We start from the raw sequence: 20,841 nt of genomic DNA, 5'->3' as shown, positions 1-20,841 counted from the left end.
GGAGGGGTTGAGAGGCACCCACGGGGAAGCTCGTACCCAAAAGAAATGCGGGGTTACGCGGCGGGGCTGGGAATCGAAACCTTGCACCTCCCGCATACGATGCGGATACTCCAACCACAAGCCCACCGTTGCGATGCCAGATGCCCCAACTCTTACCGTGACGCCACATACGACATCAAGCATGACTTAGAAAGTATTGATCTTTCACTCAAGCGATGCCAATTCGCCGAGTTTCTCGCGTGTGGCCTCCAGCTTAGGAAAAAGCACGCGTGATTGATGCATTCTGATCTTCGAACTAAGACATCTATCGAGACGTGTGTCTCTGTACGCCGTATTACAAGCGACTGATATGCATTATGAACGAAAAATAGGGTAACATTTAATTTTGATCACTCCTTTAGAAGCGCAGTATTGTGAATGGCCATTGGATGAATTGCACATTAAGTCTCTTGTTCTGTCTTTTCATTCTTCCCAGGGAAAGACCACGCCTTGATGCTGACTTGCCTGGCAAGTCCACTTTGGCATGCTGCACTGGACCCCACAGCTGATCCCGCTGTTCTTCACCTCAGCGCTGCTGCCGTCGGTCATGAGCGCCACAATGTCAGTACGCCGCTGTGCATAGAAAACGATATCGGTTTATTTTTTTAAATTATGACAGTAAAAAAAAAATGCTGGCACTTTAGCATGGCTAATCACGAAATATATGCGAAATCAGTTTTTTGCGGGTGGACACCGCTGCCACTTACCTGAAAGTGCGATTGTTGTCTGCTACCCAGGGAGCCGGTTATGCACGTTTTTAACTTTTTCATCGTCAATGCCAATTTACCTCATGCACGTCGGCAGGCAGCCTAGGCTCCAGCGCCACATCGTTGCAGCTATGTTATCAACGCCAACGCATGCAGCGCACATCTCTGTCACTACCGCCACATAGCTCAAAGCCGTCGGCGTCGTAGTAGTTGTAGTTGTCAGCACCGCGCGTCGGGAATATTCGGGGGCTGCGTAAAAATCAGAGTACGCACACTCGATGAATAAAAGAAAACGGGGGTCTAGGCCGGGAATCAAACCAGAGCCATTTGATGTTCGAGACGGGGACGCTTCCACTCCGCCACGGTGGCTTGACGTTTGAACATGAACAAAGGCGCGTCTAATAAAGGCAATGCGGGGCTGAGCATGAAGTATGAGTGATCGAAACTATTGGAAACGCCTGTTGGAAGACTACCGTTTGGACTTTATGGTAATTCAGTAGAGAAGTACAAAGAGACGTATGTTGGACATGGTTTTAAGTGCGGGAAACTATTAGCAGACTCTTTTGGAAAAAGTGAGTTAGAATTGAAAAAAAAATAAGTGAATTGATAGCATGGGTCTTTGAGTTTGCAATGTACAAAAAAAAAAAACGTTCGCCCTTAGAAAAACAGGAACCAGAACGCTAAATAGTCAGCATACGCCAAACGGTGTAGGCGGCGACATAGGAAAGGGCGTTGTACGATGAATAAGTGGAACGAAAAGGGAGCTTATTTTGCAGCATCATCAAAGTATATAAAACGAAATAAGAAAGAAAACAGCCTGTGGCAATTCGAACGGCAGAGCCTTACCTTTTTAATATATATTATTTCTTCTCAGAAAGGGGAGTTACGCGTGAGGAATTCGGAATGCGGAGTTTTTAAGAAAGAACGGCTCATATACAGCGCGCGTAAATAGCGAAGAAAGCACTAAACGCGCTTTGTTAGAATACCGGAGTATCCACCCAGACGGAGATGTTTGCACAGTTTGCCTTATTGTCTAGAGGAACCCTGTATTTCTGAGAGTTGCACGCGTGCCGCCTTGTCCGACAAGCAACCGTCCATCCACTCGAGACTTTGCGGCCGCACGCGTAGCCTGACAGAAGCAAGAAGTGGCGATTTTCGGAAACCGACGAAAGTAGCTAGCAGTGTGTCGATAAAGCCAAACTTGGTACGCCGCACAAGAGAAAACAAAAGGCGCTTCAAGCGCGGTCGTGTTAGGTGCGCATATGGCTGCACGTTTACTTGCTCGTGAGGCCTACTTGTCGTCATGCAGGCCATGCAGATACCAGTGCCAGCAAATGCAACAAAGTTGGAAGACTGAATCGCGTGACTTATGTGACAAGGATGCGTTTTTCCGCAGGGCTTACAGCGCTGGCAGATCCAATAAAGAGAACAACAAGAACGTGTCATTACTGCTGGACAGCCTCTTGCAAGGCTACAACCACCATGTGAGACCAGGGAGAGTCGGTGAGTCTCTCCAGCCTGTTGCTCACTGTGAAGTACGACAGAAGGGCCTGCAATGAACGCAAACCAACCACGAAGTCGCTGTACAAATGTAAATAACAACAAAAGGGGAGGGAGAGTCTCGTTGCATGAACGTTAGCCGAGTGAGACTGCTGCACTTGTTCATACAAACCACTGCATGTGTTTTAAGCGTGAATCGTATTTCAGCAGATAAATAATAGTAGAGAGAAGCACTGGTTGATGCAGCCGTAATAGCTGCGTATTCTGTATTATCTTGGTCTGCACGCATGTATGCAACTCAAAAGACATTTTGCGCTGATCAGCCGCATGATTACAGAGCATTCAAGTCCTCTTTCCGGGCATTTGTACGTTTCTGAAGAACTCCTTGGAACACAAGCATACATTTAATTGTTGTTGCTAAGAATCCGTTTCTTTTGACGCCTGAAGAAATGCAAACAAATTTGAAAGGAGGAAGAGATTCTTAAAGAAGCGAAGACTAATGCGCACCGACGCAAGGTCTCCTCAATAGATGCCCGAAATTTGTGGTTAAATTTTGGATGTGTGAAAGGGGATAGCTGTCGGGTACCATGCGAGCGTTAGTGTGCCCAGTAGTCGCCACACGGCCGCCAGTCACCTGGTTCTTACTTGGGCGCAAGGTATAGAGGTGAGGCCCATGTGCTGGGGGAAGGGCGTATGATACCCACATGAAGTATGTGGTCAAACTCGCGCTTCGCAATCGCCAGATGCTCACTGGCCAGAGCTGCAGCGGGTAGACCACGCGTCACAGTATGGTGGGCCACCATGTGCTGGGATAGCTGGTTGTGGTTGCACTGCTTAGTGACCTCTGGAGGGTTCTCCAGGACCTTGGCATACGGGCACGCGGAATCGGCGTGCGGATTCCCGTGGGAGCGACAGCCGATATCAAGCCAGTGATGGAAAGGCGCGTCATGCTGTCGATTAGGCGATGTCGAAGCAGGATGACGTCCAGGTCTAAGTGGGTGAGAAAGTCGGGGCCAATGGTGGCCTGATGGGCGCCCTCAACTTCGGGCCTCTCTCCGCTCACCGTCAATCACCCCTCAGCTTTCACAGACAGCAGACGTGTACGCGCGGTGCTCTCTAGACCTCGGCTTTTTACCGCTCGCCGCTTTGTGTGCATCGGAACCTCTAATACCAAAGCATAACGAAGTGTAAAAATGCTTAGAAAAGTATGCCAGGAGTAAGCAGTGCTAGAGCACCTACTTAGCACTTGATGAACAGTGTAAATCGGCTGTAATTTTTTTTATCAGCCACTGCACTGACTCGATGATGCCGATGATAACGAGAGTGGGGTGGCGCCTCAGCGCCTAACCGTGGGCGAAAAGGAATAGAATTATCAATAGATAGACTATCCAGCCTTCTCTGTAAGCATACGTGCACGGAGCGCTTCACTTGAAAGAACCAGGCCTTCTTTTCATAAGAAAACTTTCCTGAAGCCATAGTGGAAGCGTGAGTGTGCAACGAAGCTTGAACAACAATTTCTTCTTTTTATATTTTATGCCCTTAGCGGTCCTCAGGGCACTGTATAACAACGCGAAATGGCACGAAGCAAGAGGGTTGTCTTCTCCGTGACGCCACTACTACTGTATACAGTACTGTCGTAGATGCTGCGAGCTTCGCTCTCGCAGGAGCAACGCCACGCCGCAAGCGCGGCTATGACTTAAAAACCGGAGAAAACCGAAAAATGAGTAGAATGTTCGGCTGCGTTTCGTGCTTGTTTTATTTTTCCTCCCTGCCTGCCACCGCAAGCTTGTATGTGCACCGTGCAAGCTTACCAGAAAGGGGAGTTACTTCAGAAGCAACGCCAATGTAAATGACCCAAGCCGTTAGGGGAGAGGGAAAGGGATGCTGGAACGGGGTCATTTTTCTCAGCGTGACAAATACCGCGCGAGTTTAGAAATTGCCGGCGGCGAGGTCTTCTTTTTAAAAGCAAGCTTTGCTATCACTGAAGGGCAGAGAAATATACCTGGAAAAATTCCCGCTGTAAGTTGTCAACTGCTGAACAAGGACGTTGCGGTTATAGCCGCACTGGTCGGGGAGCTGCTAGTGTTGACTGTGTGTGCTTTCAAAGATGATCGAGCAAAATATTTGTTTAAAAAATTGGCGGTGCCTTCGGACATCTTTGGCACTGTGCGCAGCGCCAACAATACCAAGAAAAGTCGAGCAAAAAGCGTACTTTAAACTTCGATTAAAGGACGCCGTTGGCTTTAAAATATGCGCCCGTGTGCGTATATATGAGAAAAGGTTTTGGCGCGACCATTTCTTGACCTGGCAGAGGCCCGGGAGCCTATATTTAAGCCAAGTCGTGTTCCACGTGGTGGCATCTAAAATCTGGCTTCCCTATTTATTCAACACATTATTGGGGTCATCTTCGGCCGGGGAAGCCGATCTGGGGAACAGCTGCTGCGGATCAAAGGTCGTCAGACGGCAGCCTGGAAGCCCGATAACGTCCTTTGCCCTCCGCGTTCTCACTCTCAAGTTTTTTTTTCTTTTTATAAGACAAGAAATCGCTTAGTTCGATCGTGCATGAGGCCTGAAAATGCTGCGGGTCTTCTCGCGGTGAATAATCAAATGAAATTCTTCGGTAAACCTTCTAGGCTGTGTAGCTTCGCAAGCGTACACAGCATAGTGGAGTGAAATCCAGTTGTTTACCTCCCAAACAGCAAAAAGGTTTTTTGTGCTGGCTCAAAGAATATGTTGCTGTACAGCAGAATGCCTTTATTGTAATCAGGCCAAAGTGTAGCATCACTGTTGTAGGCTTAATGCAGTTCTAAAGGGCAGTGCTTACAGCACCTTGCAGGTGGTCTTACAGTCAGTGGGCCTGGTGATGTTACGTATTTACTTTGAAATCTCTGGACTTTCCTGATATAGCGCAGCCGCCACGAAAGGGACACGAAGACTTAGTGGTCGATAGTTTAGACTCAGCCTTTCAACGAAAATTGTCTCTGAAGTGCCCTAGTCCCCAACTGTTGTACCGAAAACGCCATGAAAATAACTCCTTTTTATTCAAACAATCATGCGTTTTTTTTAATTTGTCGCTGTGAGCAATAACTAATTAGTGGAATAGCGATTGCACGCCAGGGGAGGGGAGAAAGCGAGCACCAATGCAGTCCAAGCCGCAATGACGAAATCTTTCGATGAACAAAGCGATTGCAAACTTGGTAAATGCTTGCTGGGCAGTTAAGCTTGTATGTATTGAAATATACAAGCTTTTACTATTTGTTCGCGCTTGGATACGTGAGAAAGCACCGATATTTACCGCCGTGCTACGAGGGCTGCGAATTTTCTGCCTCTGTAACTGTCGACTGAAAGGCAGCGCTGCATTTCAGGCTAAACTTTATTTCTAAAAAGAAGAAACACTTTTATTTAACCAATGGTGGGTTGGTGTTTGGTCGGCATCCTCTTCGGGCAGCGTCTTTAGTCTAGGGCTCCATTAATTGCCGCCGTCCTGCGTGCCCGCTCGCTCAGCCGTTGCTGCAAGAAGAGCAAATGATAGATAACAAGATATGGAAACAAAGTTATTAAGAAAAATCACAGCCCTCACGGCTCCACTACGAAGTACGAACTGTTGAAATTTCACTTCAGGACGAGGCTTAGTCGAGGTGTATGAAATTTCGCGTGAGGATTGAAAAATAGAATCTCTTAGAATTAGAATTTTGCCCAGTTACATGAACATAAGGACCTGATATTTTAGTGGTTATTTAGCGAAACGTTCTGATCACTTATCGTTCCATATTGCTGCACTTTCGCAACTATGCCATACAGAAGTATTGGTAGGAATGGGCCGCTGAGAAATCTGTCATGCGCAAATGGATGGAAAGTTGGCTGTAAACAGTTTATACGTGTTTGCTTATAAAAAAAGATTCCACATTCATCAACGAGACTTAAAGATAAAGAAATATGGAAACCGCAACTGCAAGTGTGTACAAAGAAAGAAAGCTGATACTCACACCAGGTGGAATTGTCTTGTTCATTAAAATTTAGAAAAATAATCTGTACTCGAGCGCTATTCATAATATTAACGGCAACATCGCTACGACGACTGGACAAATAAATGAATCAAATAAGCCTGATCACTAATATTGAATTGATGTCTTCGTTTTTTCTTCCTCTAGATTCACCAACGGATGTTTATATTGATATCGAAGTACGCAGCATGGGACCGGTGTCTGAAGTTGACATGGTGAGGTTATAGGAAAAAATGTTACAGTTTTAAGGTTTTATTATGGTGAAAATAAATGCTTCTTCAGTGGGTGTTCCTTCGTTTTCAAAAGTTATCAAGCCTTCGTTATCAAAGTGCGAAATCTAAACAGTTTCTGAGAGATGCAGTAAGATGCTTAAGGCACGCTATTTTGCACAGTGTCGTATGGGTGTCGCAGTGCAGCAGTGAGTGGTTGAGTTGTGTCTAAAACTCATTTAAATTCCTAAAATCACCGCGTTATGCCCCCAAGAAAGAGTTTGCGCTCAACAAATAGCCGAAAGAGCTGTGGCGAGATGTTGCAAGATACCCAACGAACAATACCAAGTGACTAGCGCAAAACTACGTGATCGATGAGAGCAACCACGTTTGTCGATATCTCAAAAATGACCGCTTTTAATCAACATAACGAATAAAAATCTCTGTGCCAGCCGCGTAGGACTTAGGAGACCTGCTGGAAGACCACTCACTGAAAAAGTTGACGTTAACGACAGTATAAAATTTGCACGGTTCTATTGCGCTCTATTCGGTGACGGACGCTGTTTTAATTTTGATATTTGTTTATTAAAGGCATCTGTCTATTCACGCGAAATGTTATTGCTGCTAAACACGCAAATAATATCATTATCCACCAATTTTAATTTTTCAGTAGTAATAAATTTCTTTACAAATCTGCTAGTTTTTTTTTTACATTTCCGCAATGTAGGGAACTCTAGAGGCGAATAAGCGGAATCTTGCGAATTCTCTCCCATGTTTCTTTTGCTTATAGGCGTTACAGGGATAATTGCTACTTTGGTATTGTTTCGTCCGCTTCTTGCGCCGCTTTAACCCCTCTGTTTTCGGATGCCATGTTTGATGTGAGCGTACGTGGCGATTAATTTGCAGTCGTACTCCATGGACTGCTACTTTCGGCAAAGCTGGATGGACCGCAGGCTGGCGTTCCGCGGCTCAATGTCATCCATGACTCTCTCCATATCCATGCTGCAGAAGATATGGCGGCCAGATACGTCCTTCCTGAACGGCAAGCACTCCTACCTGCACACGATCACTCAGCCGAACAAGTTCGTTCGCCTCGCACAGGACGGCACGGTGCTCTACTCGTCGAGGTACCCTGAGAATAGACAGGAGAAATCCCCTCTCTACATTGCCTGGCACGATGAAATACCAACGGCGATAGTTGCGGCGCACGACGCTCGATTTTCCCATAAGCGAATCCACTCCAAGTGTTATCGGGACCAGGTGACCCAAGTTTGCACACTCTTGAGAACGATTAGGGACATTAGGGAAATATTAGGGAGCGAGATAAAGGATATGTTGCAGCTCACATGTCCCTAATGGCTGAAGTGTACATAGGCGACAATCTCATTGGGTAGCTGACTACGCAGGAGTTTTCTGGTACTACATTATACGGTGCCGACGGCCGCACATTGTACTCCGGAGAATGACGTTTGTACAGCTATTGTTCCAAAGTTGCTGGTGCTGACGATTACACATATAGTGAGGAATACTTTCTTTCCATGACGTTTCCTTGTACCCAAGGGAGAAGCCATGGCGTTTAGCGGACTCCCTGGTAGACGCTGTCGCAGGGGCATAATTAAGGAACCTCCATTGCCATTCTTTTTATGAATAGTCCTAAGGCGCAATGGGTTGCTACTGCTGCTATACAGCTGTGCCGCGAAAAAAATGACGTCAATGATTGATGATGTTCAATGGTTGATGGTGGTGAATGTTTAAGGACGTCCAAAGGCGAAAGAGATTCCGAAACTGACACGACGCTTGACGAGTCTAATTTACCTGTAGTGGCTCTTTCTGAGTGGAATTCAAAGCCAGTGTACCGCGAATGGATAGCTTTCAGCAGCCATTTGGAATCGAATTTCAACTCAAGTTTGGATGGTGAACGCTGGTAGAGAGGGTAGAAGCATGCTATGCTTTCTGCGCTGGAAGCAGCAGTAGCGTAGCGTTAGCCAGTGATCTTGGTGAGCGCCGGCATTACAGGAAAATGTGCTCTGGCTTGTATTTGTGACTCGAACGCGTAAACATGCATGCCAGATGAGCTCGCAGCATGGCATTTTCACTTATGTACGTGTAGTTAGTGGCAAGTCGTGCGTTATGAATCCCAAAACGGATCTTACTGTCAAACATCACAGTGGCATTAGTATCGTTTTTTTAAAACCTTTTCAGTGGAAGACTCTAGATCTAAGCACATGCGTTGGTACATAAGGTTACTGTTTACGACATTCCACACTGACAAAAGATAGTGCGGTAAAAGCAGTGGGGCGTGCAGGTTTTGCTTAGCGCGAACAGACAATCGCGGAATCAAGGATTTTAAGCAGCTCAGCCTTTGTGCCTCAGCAGAAGCTTCTAATGCACATTTACGCAGTAAGCACTGAAAGAATCAGCAAAATTTCTAAAAGGCGACACGCTGGTTTTATACAAAACATTTACTTGGCGTGAAAAACACGGACCATACCCCGCTGAACTTATCAAAAGAGAGATTATTATTTAGACCAATGTCTTTTAATCCCTAGATCTTACGACAGGTGCGAAATGCTCTCGAGGTTTATATTTTATTTCCGACACAAATTTAGCGTGAATAGGCAACTAAGTTGAATTCATAACGTCAATGGCAGCTTTTGTTTTTGTTTCAACAAACGCATCAAAGCCAATTGTTCATTTAAAGCATCTAAATTATAATATGCTCGTGTACGTACTTGAATCTTTCAATGCTCTGGATCTGAAGTGCATATGTTTATTAAGTAGGTTCCTTTTAACATTTTTTTTTCTCTCAAGAAAGCAGGATGGCCCACGCCATTTGACTGGTTGGTCGCCTAATAAAAAACGAGATATTTTGTTGCTCATAAGACCGAGCGCCCTAAAAGTTTCCTCTCATGTGCTCTGGGCCAACCCTTCAAGTGGGCTGAAGACAGAGAGAAAAGGAATTTAGGAAAACGATCCTGAATGACAAAGTGAATAGAAGCGATTACGGCAAAAGCCGTTTCTCAATTGGCCCTAGTCGACAGTGCCGACGAGAACGCGTAATGGTTCGGAGCCAAACAAAAGCTCTCTCATTCCGAGTGGACGGTTTCACCGCAGTGCAATGGTGGTAGAAGAAGGAAAAGTGAGTAACGGTTGGTGCTGCGGCATGCATCTTTCCAGGGCAAACATCTTAACCGAGCCAGAGAGTGGCGCGATGCAGCGCTGTCTTTTTTAAGGGCAAAGCTCTAACGGAGAATTAGCGCCTCTGGTGGAAATAAAGAGCAGAGACTCTTTCTGCCGTTTCCAGCAGAAACGGGAAGAGCCGAAGTGCTTCGGTTGTGCATCGTTGAAATGACGCGTGGTTACACAGTGTACAGAAATCTGGCGCCAGCGCTGCCTCCGATGTGGCATAATGGAATAAGCTGTGCATTCCTGCAACTGCAGTGACTTGCAGTCGTCCATTTGCCTTTTTCAAGATTAATGGCGCTCCTTGGCTGAGAACAAATGACGCTTAACATGAAACGCAGATGTCTCTGGATGACGCAAGGCCATGCGCTTTTACGTCAGGACACTAACAAGAACATTATTAATAAAACACTGGCCATTCTTCATGCCGAGTGCGTCCGCACTTTTTCTTTCCGGCGCCGCGGTTATTTTTATTTTTGTTTTTCATGTTGTGCAAGCCGCCTGCAAAGCAGTGCGCGTTTTTCTTTTCTCCAGTTGTGATAAATATTTTAGCCAGAGTGACTGCCCTATTTCCGACTGGATTTTTGCTTGAATACAAGTTTCGCACAGTCAACCGAGGGGACGAAGTTCTAACCATGGGCTTGATTTCCCTTGGTCGTTGCAAGGCTCACTGTGAGCGCCAGCTGCCCCATGAACTTGGAGAAATTCCCAATGGATACCCAGCGCTGTCCACTGCGGATAGGAAGCTGTAAGTGTTGCGAACTTTTCTAGACACGCATTTTTTTTGTGTCCCCAGTTTAATAGGACTTCCGCAGGCAAAGGCGTCGAATTGAGCGTTTGATTAAAGCGTGAAAGAGACAGTGCCTTCACAAGTTCAATGCTTTAACAGGTGAAATTCTCATTTATGTATCGTTTTACAGTGGAAATAACAAATAAAATTTCCCCACGAAGGTTTGGTCAAACTTATGGTGTTCATGGTAAAGAAAAAGTGCCTAACATTTTGATTATGCTAATTTTGTACAAGTTTACAAAACGACCTGAAATAAATATTTACACTCAGAGAGCTCGACGTGACTGGAAAAAAACAAGGGTGCATGTTAGCTCCTTAAAATTTGTGCCGTTTTTTTAAAACTGAGCATTGAATTGGGTTCAGGCCAAAATTTGATGTAAATGAGTCCATACTTTGCTAGTGTTAACAAAGTTAATGTGAAGAGAAAACCAACAATTAAAAAAAAGATGAAATGACAAATTCTGCGCTAGCGTATGTGTACTTTGCTCTTATTTCTTCAGCTGGGTATCCAGCGAAAGAGGTGATATTTCGCTGGAACCCGAAGCGGCGTGTGGTGATTGCCTCGGACATGAAGCTGAACCAGTTTGACCTTGTTCGAACGCCCACTGATAACATCAGTGACTATTCCAGAAAAGGTGAGAGGCCGATCGATATGTCCCTTTACCGTTCTTTATCGGGAGTTCCTATTGTACCTCACCGTCACAAACACTGAGATGTTCTGGCAAGTAGATAAAACAGATTTTTAAATTCGCCCGAGAATTATGAAAAGATCTTAACCGAATCGACACGCCATGAATCTGAGATAAAAGGACTGAAAAAAAAATGGATACAGACCCTTTAACTTCGGGAGCAGTCTGAAATGGACACTGAGAAGGAACAGTTAAATGACCTGGAAGGGAGAAGCCGTAAACAGAACCTAGAGTTCCATGGAGTTAGCCGAGCAGATATGAAAACCTGGTTCAGAATGAAAGTGTTGTGGATAAAGCATTAAACGTTCCTAGCCTGAGTAACGACGACATCTTTACCATTCACCGCTTTCCGGCCAAACCTGGAAAGACAGCAGGCATGATCGTTCTGTTTTCGTAAGAACAAACAAGGAAGGAGAGGTCTCAGAAGAGGCAGGACCTAAGGAGTAGCTCATCTCCAATCTACATAAAGAAAATCTAACCAAGCTGTCAAAGGCTCTACTTTTCGAGGCAAAGAAATGGGGTAAAGCAAACTAGTTTCAGTTTTGTATGGCATAGAAACGATCGAATCTATGTTGGACGAGCTGATGGGGAGACCGCTTGGCGCATTCAGACTTTGAATGACCTTGATAAGGTCGATGATGTTGAACTCGAACTACATTTTTTATAGTCCCATACGAGTACGTAGCCTCTAATAGTATGAATTATTTAATTGTTTTGAAACTTCTTTCAAACTATTTCATGCTAACATGCAGTCGGCTAGACACAGAACTACCAGCCTGGAGAGTTTTCTCAGGGAACTAAGCCGTGAGTTTAGTGTGAATATGTTAAGGAGACTTGGTACGAAACTACGGATGATTGTTACAATATATCTGGTTACAACATCTGCAGCCTTAATCGTAAACTCGGGAGAGGAGGAGGAGTTTCAATGTGAATAATAACGGAGGTAAATTATGAACCGATTTTATCTTTTATTCAGTATACAGATTTCTGAGTTCTAATAAAAAAGCTACCGCTACGGTATGCTGCCGCCAGAGGGTAACCTAAAAACATTCTTTGAATTCTTTGGATCTCTGCTGAGGTTCACAAATGACAACAGACTTGCTCTCCCTTATGGTGGGGATTTAAACATAATAATGCTTATACCTTGTACTCCTGTAAAGGAATTGAAGTTAATACCAGATGCATACTCTATGAAATATGATTAGTTCACCAACCAGGGTTACACCAAAGTCTTCTACTTTGCTTTAACTTTTTATAATAAATTATAATCCCAGCAATGTTACGGCTGGATTCTTGTGACATGACCTCAGTGACCACCCGATTTTTCTCTGTGTCCAGTTGCAAGAAAAAGCGAAAACTCAGTAAAAAAAAAAACAAACTAAAATTCAGTTGTTTCACAGGCGCGTTAGGCACACAGGACATCGTGCATCCAAACTTCCCCTGCTGGAGGCACAACTGAAGCAGAGCTTTGGCAGCAAAACTCGTAACAAGCGGATAATATTGAAAAACATTTTCTGTGCTACCGTTGTGCCCCCCTTGTTAGAAATAATAAAATAAAAAGAAACAATAACTTCGCCTTGCATCACTACAGTGGAAACAAGGAATAAATGCATTTCACATGTCACGCTGCCGCCGCAAGGAGACAGGTGCGAGCTATGGCGAAAGCGCCAGTTTCCTACTAGTGACTTCGGTTGCAATATATATATATATATATATATATATATATATATATATATATATATATATATATATATATATATATATATATATATATATATATATATATATATATATATATATATATATATATATATATATATATATATATATATATATATATATATATATATATATATATATATATATATATATATATATATATATAGTGCCGAGAGGGATTTAAAAGAAAGAACAAAGAATAAACAAAGGCTGAGTAAATTTTGTTGTAAAGCTCTGCGGACGACGACCAATTGGGTTTGTTTGTTTCAGAGGGGATACAAAAAAATTGCACGAGAGCAACATTGCGTGTTCTCTAGCCCTCAGTATGGAACCTTGTGCCTCTGACGTGTAGCATATCTGAGAGAAGTAACTGCTGTCGCGGGGAGCCGCGTCGCATGCAGAGTGTGCCGCGTGTTTTCGCAGAGGGGCCATTTGCCACACTGCTTGTCAGCTTCCAGCTGAAGCGACACATGGGCTACTTCCTGATCGAGGTCTACGCTCCATGCACCCTGCTGGTGGTGCTCTCGTGGGTCTCCTTCTGGATTAACCGCGAAGCCACCGCGGACAGGATCGCCCTCGGTGAGCAACTAATGATCGCACGCCGTCCGTAGAGCACTGTGTGATTCAGTTCACTATTATCATTGCTGTGCACTGTGTTGTCAGTTCTCGTGCAATTTCTTGCCTTCTGCGAGAAGGGATAGCAGGTGCCGCTGGCTGGCTCTGCTAGCATAGCATGTTCATGCCAATAAAAACAGGTGCGCAGGCGATCATTCGCTGTGATGGGACAAAACTGCGTTTGCAGTAATGGTTGTAGTACATTTCGCTTTTGCGTTGATCGTCTTGCCACTGCGTCTTTGAATTTGATTTCGCCGGCGCTATTTCGTTCCGCTGCTGCATGGGTACAGGTGGGGGAAGACTCGTAGATAGGAGGTGCACGTTTACCGGAAGGTGCTCCAGAGATGGCAACTTCCGGGCCCGGAGGGTGCCGCAAGATGAAGTCTTCACACAGACGCACAGACCAAGACGTTTTCGCCACCGCAGTAAAAGAGGAGACACAGCTTTGACGTCGCCACCAGCAGCTTCGTCGTAATAGCTGCGGGAATTTCCCCCCTTACTCTCAGCTTAAGGAGACAGGTGGAAGTATTTCTTCGAAGAGTGAAGGATGGGGCGACCTTTGTCCCTTTTCTGCCGGCCATTCACCGACGCTGCTCTCAAGAAGGCGGATAACATAGCACGTGCTCGAAATGTTAAACGCCTGCTGCAGCAGTTGACGTCCGGCTATAAACGTGTTCAGGGACAAAAGCCTCGGCGACTAGGCTACTTAAAGGTGCACTAAAGAGGAATATGAGCTTGTATTTTAACTGTCCCGAGAATTCTTAGAAACTTCGAATTATTGTTCTGTGTGGCCGATTTCCCTAATTTAAGTCAGAGTAAACGTTCCGGCTCCCTCCTTTTTTTTTTTTTTGAACTCAACGCTGAAGGTAGGAGGAGTCAACCAACATGTGGAGTGCCTTTCAGTCAGTACCGTGGCGGCTTCGCTTTCGCTTTTATTTTGTTTTTTAGATTTCGATGAATAAATAGTTTCAGTCGCAGACAATATAGTCGCAAATTAGGCCCACAGAAATAAAAATACGCGTGGATTCTTCTAGTTACGTGTCACTCCGCCGATGGCAGAGCGGTAAACCGCCACGGGACTGGCTGAAAGGCACTCCCCGCCTTGGTTGACTCCTCCTACCTTCAGCGTTCAGTTAAAAAAAAGTCGGCAGCCGGGACGTTTAGTCTGATTTAAATTAGGGAAATCGACCACACAGAACAATAATTCGAAGTTTCTAAGAATTCTCTGAACGTGTAGATCGAGTTCCCGCGACAAAAAAAAAAAATCAAGTTCAGATTATTTTTTAGTGCACCTTTAAGCACGCTGAAATTCCTTCGACAAGAGAGTAAAGCCTCTTTAGGTGGATGAGGGAGAACAGTAGGAGCCGGAGCCTGCTTCGCAACTTGCACGACAATAGCCTGCATGACTACCTATAGTATACACCTAGTCCCAACTTATGCTATGTTGGAAATCTTGTAAAAAAAAAAGAACTTGAAATGTAATGAGAAGTAGGAAGATATCTGCATTTTCGACTGGAGCATTCGGCAGGCCGAGTGGAGGATCCCCAGAGTGGCTTTCAAGCCATTCGGTCTGAGAAGGCAACACTTCTTTTGACAACCTCTGGGATAGCTTTTGCGCAGATAAAATATTCCACCACACTGATGGAAAAACGAGATTGCGTATCTGTCGCCATTTGTTGCTGTTTACTTGGGCTCAAATTAATAATGACTAAACAAAATTTAAAACGGAATTTTTGAATACCACCTTACAGAGAACAAAAATAAGAAAAATGGGGCCACCAGTGTCTTTCGACACTGTTTCGAATATCATCAGCATACTTGCATCAACTGAATATGCACATTTTTTCTTAAGGAAATTACTTCTGAATGCCTAATGAAGGTTTCACTCAGTTCTCATTGTAGAGCAAGATAAATATTTTAAAAGAAATACACTAAAGCTGTACTTCTTTCTGTCCTTGTCTTTTTCTCAGGGGTGACAACCATCCTGACGATGACGTTTCTCGCACTGGAAAGCAGGAACGATTTACCCAAGGTGCCCTACTGCACTGCCTTAGATTACTACGTGGCCATCGGCTTCGGTTTTGTCTTCGCCACTATTGTTGAATTCGCCATTGTCCATTACTTTACTAAGGTGAGAATTTTGTTGGAGATCATACCAAAGCCAAGTGAAATGTTGAAAAGAACAAGAAAAAACCAAGCATTTTTGTGATCTCTCTGTTCGCATGTTATGGCATTGAAGGTTCAGCATTTATTTAGTATACTGCAGGACCGGCAGTTGATAACTCGTACCGCCTGTGCACATCCTCAGCGCTGACCTTTCACGCCATTCGAGAAATACATTCGCCGAACACAAAGAATTCCCTGCGGGTCATAACACGTCACACCATAGCCTATCTGGCGTTCCTCATTGTCAGGTGTGTCTGCGGTGTTTATCCTGAAACAAAACACACGTAGCTCACCTATCCTCACAATGAACAATCCCCGCACTTCCTCTTGCCTCACCTTGTTCCGCTGGATGTTCCTTTCCTCGGGAATATCTTGGCCACGCTGCGCCATCGGAGGTTCGCTCCGTTGTCTGGCCTCGCCTGGCGCGACAAGCTTACCATGGTGGAAACCCCGTAAATGTCATCGCGGTCTCACAGCTTTCTGTGTAGCGTGTCAAATAACATCTTTTGTAATCTTCACAATCGGATGTCTGCCGTGCAGTAGGTTCTATCACTCTTGGACCGTTTATACTGAGTTTGAACCCAGCTGCTCAATTTTGCAGAAAACCTTTATTTACCAGGAACTTCAAAGATAAGATGATATCTCTCTTGAAGAATAAAAGGTGGAGTTCTTTGAGCAGCAGTGATGACGCCTCGTAAGTTTCTGTTATTTTAAGGAACCGCGCACCAGAGCGAAATTTTAACACTGAAAGGAGAAGCACTTTCAGGTTGTCTGCATCGTCGGGTCCGGAACGGGCGTAAATATTTCCTTTTCAAGTCCGATTTGTTAGCTTTGTGTTGTTTAATACTTTGTAATTAATTTTTGTAATAGGTTTATCTAAAATTTTGCTTAATTGCCCTTGCGACCATGCAAGGGTAGTTACAAACCCTTAATCGCGGAAACCGCGCTCCTTCTTCCGCAATGCTTTGCACAGCAAGGCAAGCACTAGAAAGATCTTGAAGCCCTGCGGCACGCGCTCAGCCAGTGGTTATCTGTTGTCAATGCAACCTTTTTAATGTTTTCTTTGGGGACGGGAGATATGTTCACGGTGCTTTGGAACCACGCTCCGGTCTCCGCGCACTTGCGGGAAACGTGAGTTCACAGTACAACATTTTTCGTTATAACCGAATATTGCGGCCGTAGTTAGTTGCATTTGAGACGCAGTCCTATAACCCTAATGCCTCTACCACTAACTACATACCTAGTACCACTCACTATATACCCGTCCAGTCTAATTACCCGCCCATTATTTTTTGCTTCTCATTTTTTTACCTAACTGCCTGAAATTTATCATTCTTTTTATCACTTATCTCTGGACACGTGATTGCCCATTTGGAGTTTTCAAACATGGCGCCACGCTTTGGCTCCGTACACACTTTCGGTTTTTCGAATATGGCGCTACACTGTAGCTCCGCCTACTTCCGGCGTTTTCAAATTTCGCGGAACTTTTGCTCTGGCCCCGCCCACTTTTTGGACATTTTTGGCTCTAATTAATTAAGTATTCATCCCATTTCGAAATTTTTTTTTTCGGACAGCATTCTCACATCATCCTCATTCGATTACAACCACTCGTTTGACGCTATTTCTTCTGAGTTGCCCACAACTGCTGCCGACACATTTTACGGACACGATCCCCGCCTACATAGCGCAGTAAAGCTTTTGCTGTAATAAACGAGCGTTCGTTCTGTGGTCGTTATTATTGAGCTGGACTGTATATATGTATTTGTGCTGCAAGCAGACACACTTTGTTTGTGATACAGAAGAACAGTGTTCAAATATTTGCTTGCCATCGCAGGTTGGAAGCGGAGAGTTCTATTACTCCCCTGAGGTAGAGGCCCAGCGCCTTAAGGCTTCCTCAGAAGACAGCGGCGAGGAGGAGAGCGGAAGTGACGAGCAGCAGCCGTTAGAAAGCGCCCCCTACGGAGATGCTGGCGACCACTGTCCGAGGTTGCACCACAAGAAGATGATTGCGTTACCAACCAACGTAGGTCTTTACTGCGTCGCACGATGAATGAATGATAAGCTGTCTTTTTGGTGGGTTTAAACCAAAAAGTTACAAATGGCAGTTTGAAAGGTCCTAAGCTCAGTGTGACTACAGTGAGTGGTCAAGTGACACAAACGTAACAAATAGGACAAAAGTAGGAACGGATTTTTGGTTCTTAAGAAAAATATATTCAATACCAGGGCAAAATTGCAACAATAGAACATTCTAACAAGCATGATCAAACAAGAACTGAAAACGCGTGCTAGTTCAACAGAGACTAAGAAAAGAAATTGGAGAGCTAAGTTTTCCTGCTTAGCATCACCGAAACCTGTTACAGCTTTGGCTCAGTCATATAGCCATGCAGTGTGCCGTGGAACCAGCCTCAGGTTGCGCATTCTTCCGCCCACGTCATAACCTCCTCCTCCTTCCGCGGGAGTTGTTTGTGTGTGCCTCCTAGTTCTTGTCCTGCGTCAGTTTCGCTGGTTCCACCATCTGTGCATTATGAACCAACTAGCCCAGCAATTTACTTTATTTAACAAAAGAGGATCACCTTTTTCGCCACGTGACCCATTACTTGGTTCTTAGATCAGGGAGCGAGTGCTTCGAACGCGCAGTGCTGATGCCCTACACGACGTTTCTGTTTCCCTCTGACTGCAGAGTTGCGCTTGATTCCTTTTGAGCCCTGCTTTGTTCCTTAAAATCCACGGCGAACAGCAGTTTTAACGTGATCTAACCATAGAGAAATACCTAGAGGGAAAGCTGGCGTCTATTCGAGTTTCTCAAAGAGCGCTTCATCCGCCACGGGAATGCCGGGAAGACGAGGTTAGTTACTTAGCTTGGCTAGTGTTGGACCGGAAACGTGGATCCTGTATCGCAATCGGCAGCTGCACTGCTGTGCGCCGCGATGCTCTCGCGCGCAGATGAATGATTTTAATAATGCTATTTTCACGTTTAAATAAATGTGTTAATAACGGTGTAAGGCCGGCACGAAAGCTTTCAGAGCATTTCTTCGAAGTTTGCCGCGAGAAGAGTCGCACTGTTATGGCTGAATCCATGTTTCATGCCTTACAATAGGGGAGCTGAATGCGAAACCTCCTCTTCCCGGCAGCCCTGCTCCTCTTCACTATGGACGAAGGGCAGTGTCGCCTGCTTTTCCTCTAGGCAATATTGAGAAACTGCATGGGATGCAAGCGCTTGGTTATATTTGCCTAAAGGATCAGTCTATTTAAACAATAAAAAAACAACCTGTAGCATTGCCTTCAAAATGCATGGTTGTATATGTGCGAAGCGTCGTGATGCCAGCCTGCCATGTTGCCACCGGCTCCGAATTCTTCAGGTAGCGCGTGTACTGTGTTCGCTCAAAGATGTGGATTCAGTGCGTTGCTTTTCATATTTGACCAAGGGCAGCACAAAACCTTGACAGGCGAGATGTCATGAGGCACCTTCATCTTCCGTTCGCCAGACATCCGTTCGCAAGGCTCCGTCACGATTCCCTTATAACAGCCGGGACCGTTTACGCAACTCCGATTTTATGTCAACACAGCCGAGAAGAAATTCCACCAGAATACAACGCACTTTTCCTCGTTTTGGCGTGTTAACGCTTACGTGCGGTAGCTACAGCAAGCCTAGTACTGTTTTTCTTCGTTTTTGAGCTACCGGAGGGTTTGCGCGCGCACTTCAAATCTACTCCAAATCTAGTGCAAATATGCGTTACAAGAGGCCTTGAACTTGCAATGCCTCGTATATGGTGCAGTAAACAATCTGCTACTACCATCTATGAAATGCATGACGTTATAATTAAGACGAAATAATTTACGTACTGCGTGGTTTTTATCTGTCTGAAATGCACTCGCACCAAGAACTACGCTGCTATCGCTGCCTTGATCGGTCAGTCGAGGCAGAAATAGGGAAGAATGCATAAATCGAAACGAATATTGCAGTTGGGTAATGTTGTCCCATTTGTCCATATTTACAAGTGGTGAACGAAATGAGCCCGCCCAAATCGCTAACCGAGGGAGTTGGTCTTTCACTTGCCTGCCTCTTTTGCGGCTGCGACATTAATGCCTTAACCACAGTATTTTGTTGGTGACAGCTACTGTACTCAAACGCCGGAGATGGACTGTATATATTCTCCTATATTCTGTCTATACTTAGCTCTTGCTTACGCGATTGCAGGCTCGGTGATGAGTTGTGCATCAAGTTGATTCGCAACAGAAGGCCGTGTGGTGCGGGTCAACTTAGTAGGCAGAGCCGAGGTTAGACAATGAACTAAATATACAACAAAATAAGAGTGAAAGAGGACACTTTTTCCTCAACACAGGTCGTTATTCACTACTACGCATCGTCTTTTAGTACTTGACCACCACGTCATATATGAATTTGCCAATTTATCCCCGGTCCTCAGCGGCTGTGGACCAAGGACCAAAGTGGCGCTCAGACCTGTTACGCAGCGCAAGGAAGTTTGCGGGAATAGGGTCGTCGCAGCTGGACTGGGTTACTGGTAGATAAATGGGAGCGGCCTTTGCCTACAGTGGACATAAGTGGGTTAGTCATGATTATCGCTGAAAACATGCGACCAACGTTGCTTTGATCCTTCCCTACAGGCCATCTACTGCAGCGAATCAGAACGCCCTGAAGCGACCGTAGCCTTCGTCGAGTGTCCCGACACGCCTCCTGGCGAGGTGCCAGCGGAAAGCGCGCTCAACGGCGGACTGGAGGCCCCGCCTCCGCCTCCGCCGTGCCTCACGCAGCGAGGGGGCTCGAGGCACGGGTCGGGACGCAGCCGGAGGAGCATCAGGCGGCGCGACCATCAGCGCCAGAAGAGGCCCTCGCTCATGGCGCGGCGAAGGATGTCTAGCCAGATCCAGGAACTGTGGATCAACAGCGTCAGCAAGGTCGACAGGGTGTCCAGGGTCATCTTCCCGCTGTCATTCATTGTGGTCAACGCGGTCTACTGGCTCACCTACTTCAGAGGCGACGAGGACAGCTGATGGCGCCGTTGCCGGCGCGCAACTCAGAGGGCGCCATATTTGCATACTCGCTCGACCTACGCGCTGAGTGATGCGTGCGGGAAGGCGCGCTGCTATTTGTTCGGAGTTCCCTTTTTGGAGTACTGCTAGCATTGATGCGTTCCCAAGGTTAACAACAGCTGAATACAGTTTACTGAGGGACTTCACCAAGGTCATAGTCACGATCTT

The 20,841-nt window shown here is 45.5% G+C and overlaps 1 protein-coding gene across 1 annotated transcript; it reads left to right on the top strand.

Annotated features, from left to right (window-relative positions):
- The first annotated feature begins 523 nt into the window (after nucleotides 1–523).
- Nucleotides 524–20,729, top strand: LOC144127579 (gamma-aminobutyric acid receptor alpha-like). The gene is made up of 10 exons (XM_077660562.1): nucleotides 524–600; nucleotides 2,143–2,249; nucleotides 6,398–6,465; nucleotides 7,366–7,586; nucleotides 10,308–10,390; nucleotides 10,933–11,067; nucleotides 13,264–13,419; nucleotides 15,426–15,586; nucleotides 17,456–17,644; nucleotides 20,248–20,729. The coding sequence occupies exons 1-10, from the start codon at nucleotides 524–526 to the stop codon at nucleotides 20,632–20,634; spliced, it is 1,584 nt and encodes a 527-aa protein (XP_077516688.1). The 3' UTR covers nucleotides 20,635–20,729.
- Nucleotides 20,730–20,841: the final 112 nt, after the last annotated feature.

The sequence above is a fragment of the Amblyomma americanum genome, chromosome 4 (genome assembly GCF_052857255.1).
Source record: "Amblyomma americanum isolate KBUSLIRL-KWMA chromosome 4, ASM5285725v1, whole genome shotgun sequence".
NCBI lineage: Eukaryota > Metazoa > Arthropoda > Arachnida > Ixodida > Ixodidae > Amblyomma > Amblyomma americanum.
This window is presented reverse-complemented; position numbering and strand designations above follow the sequence as displayed.

What these genes read in the sequence shown, in the direction of transcription:
- LOC144127579 (XM_077660562.1), top strand. Translation starts at nt 524, where the DNA reads ATGCTGCACTGGACCCCACAGCTGATCCCGCTGTTCTTCACCTCAGCG. An exon ending in CAGTGACTATTCCAGAAAAG is followed by an intron (nt 11,068 to 13,263) that starts GTGAGAGGCCGA and finishes GTGTTTTCGCAG; the next exon opens with AGGGGCCATTTGCCACACTG. An exon ending in TGATTGCGTTACCAACCAAC is followed by an intron (nt 17,645 to 20,247) that starts GTAGGTCTTTAC and finishes CCTTCCCTACAG; the next exon opens with GCCATCTACTGCAGCGAATC.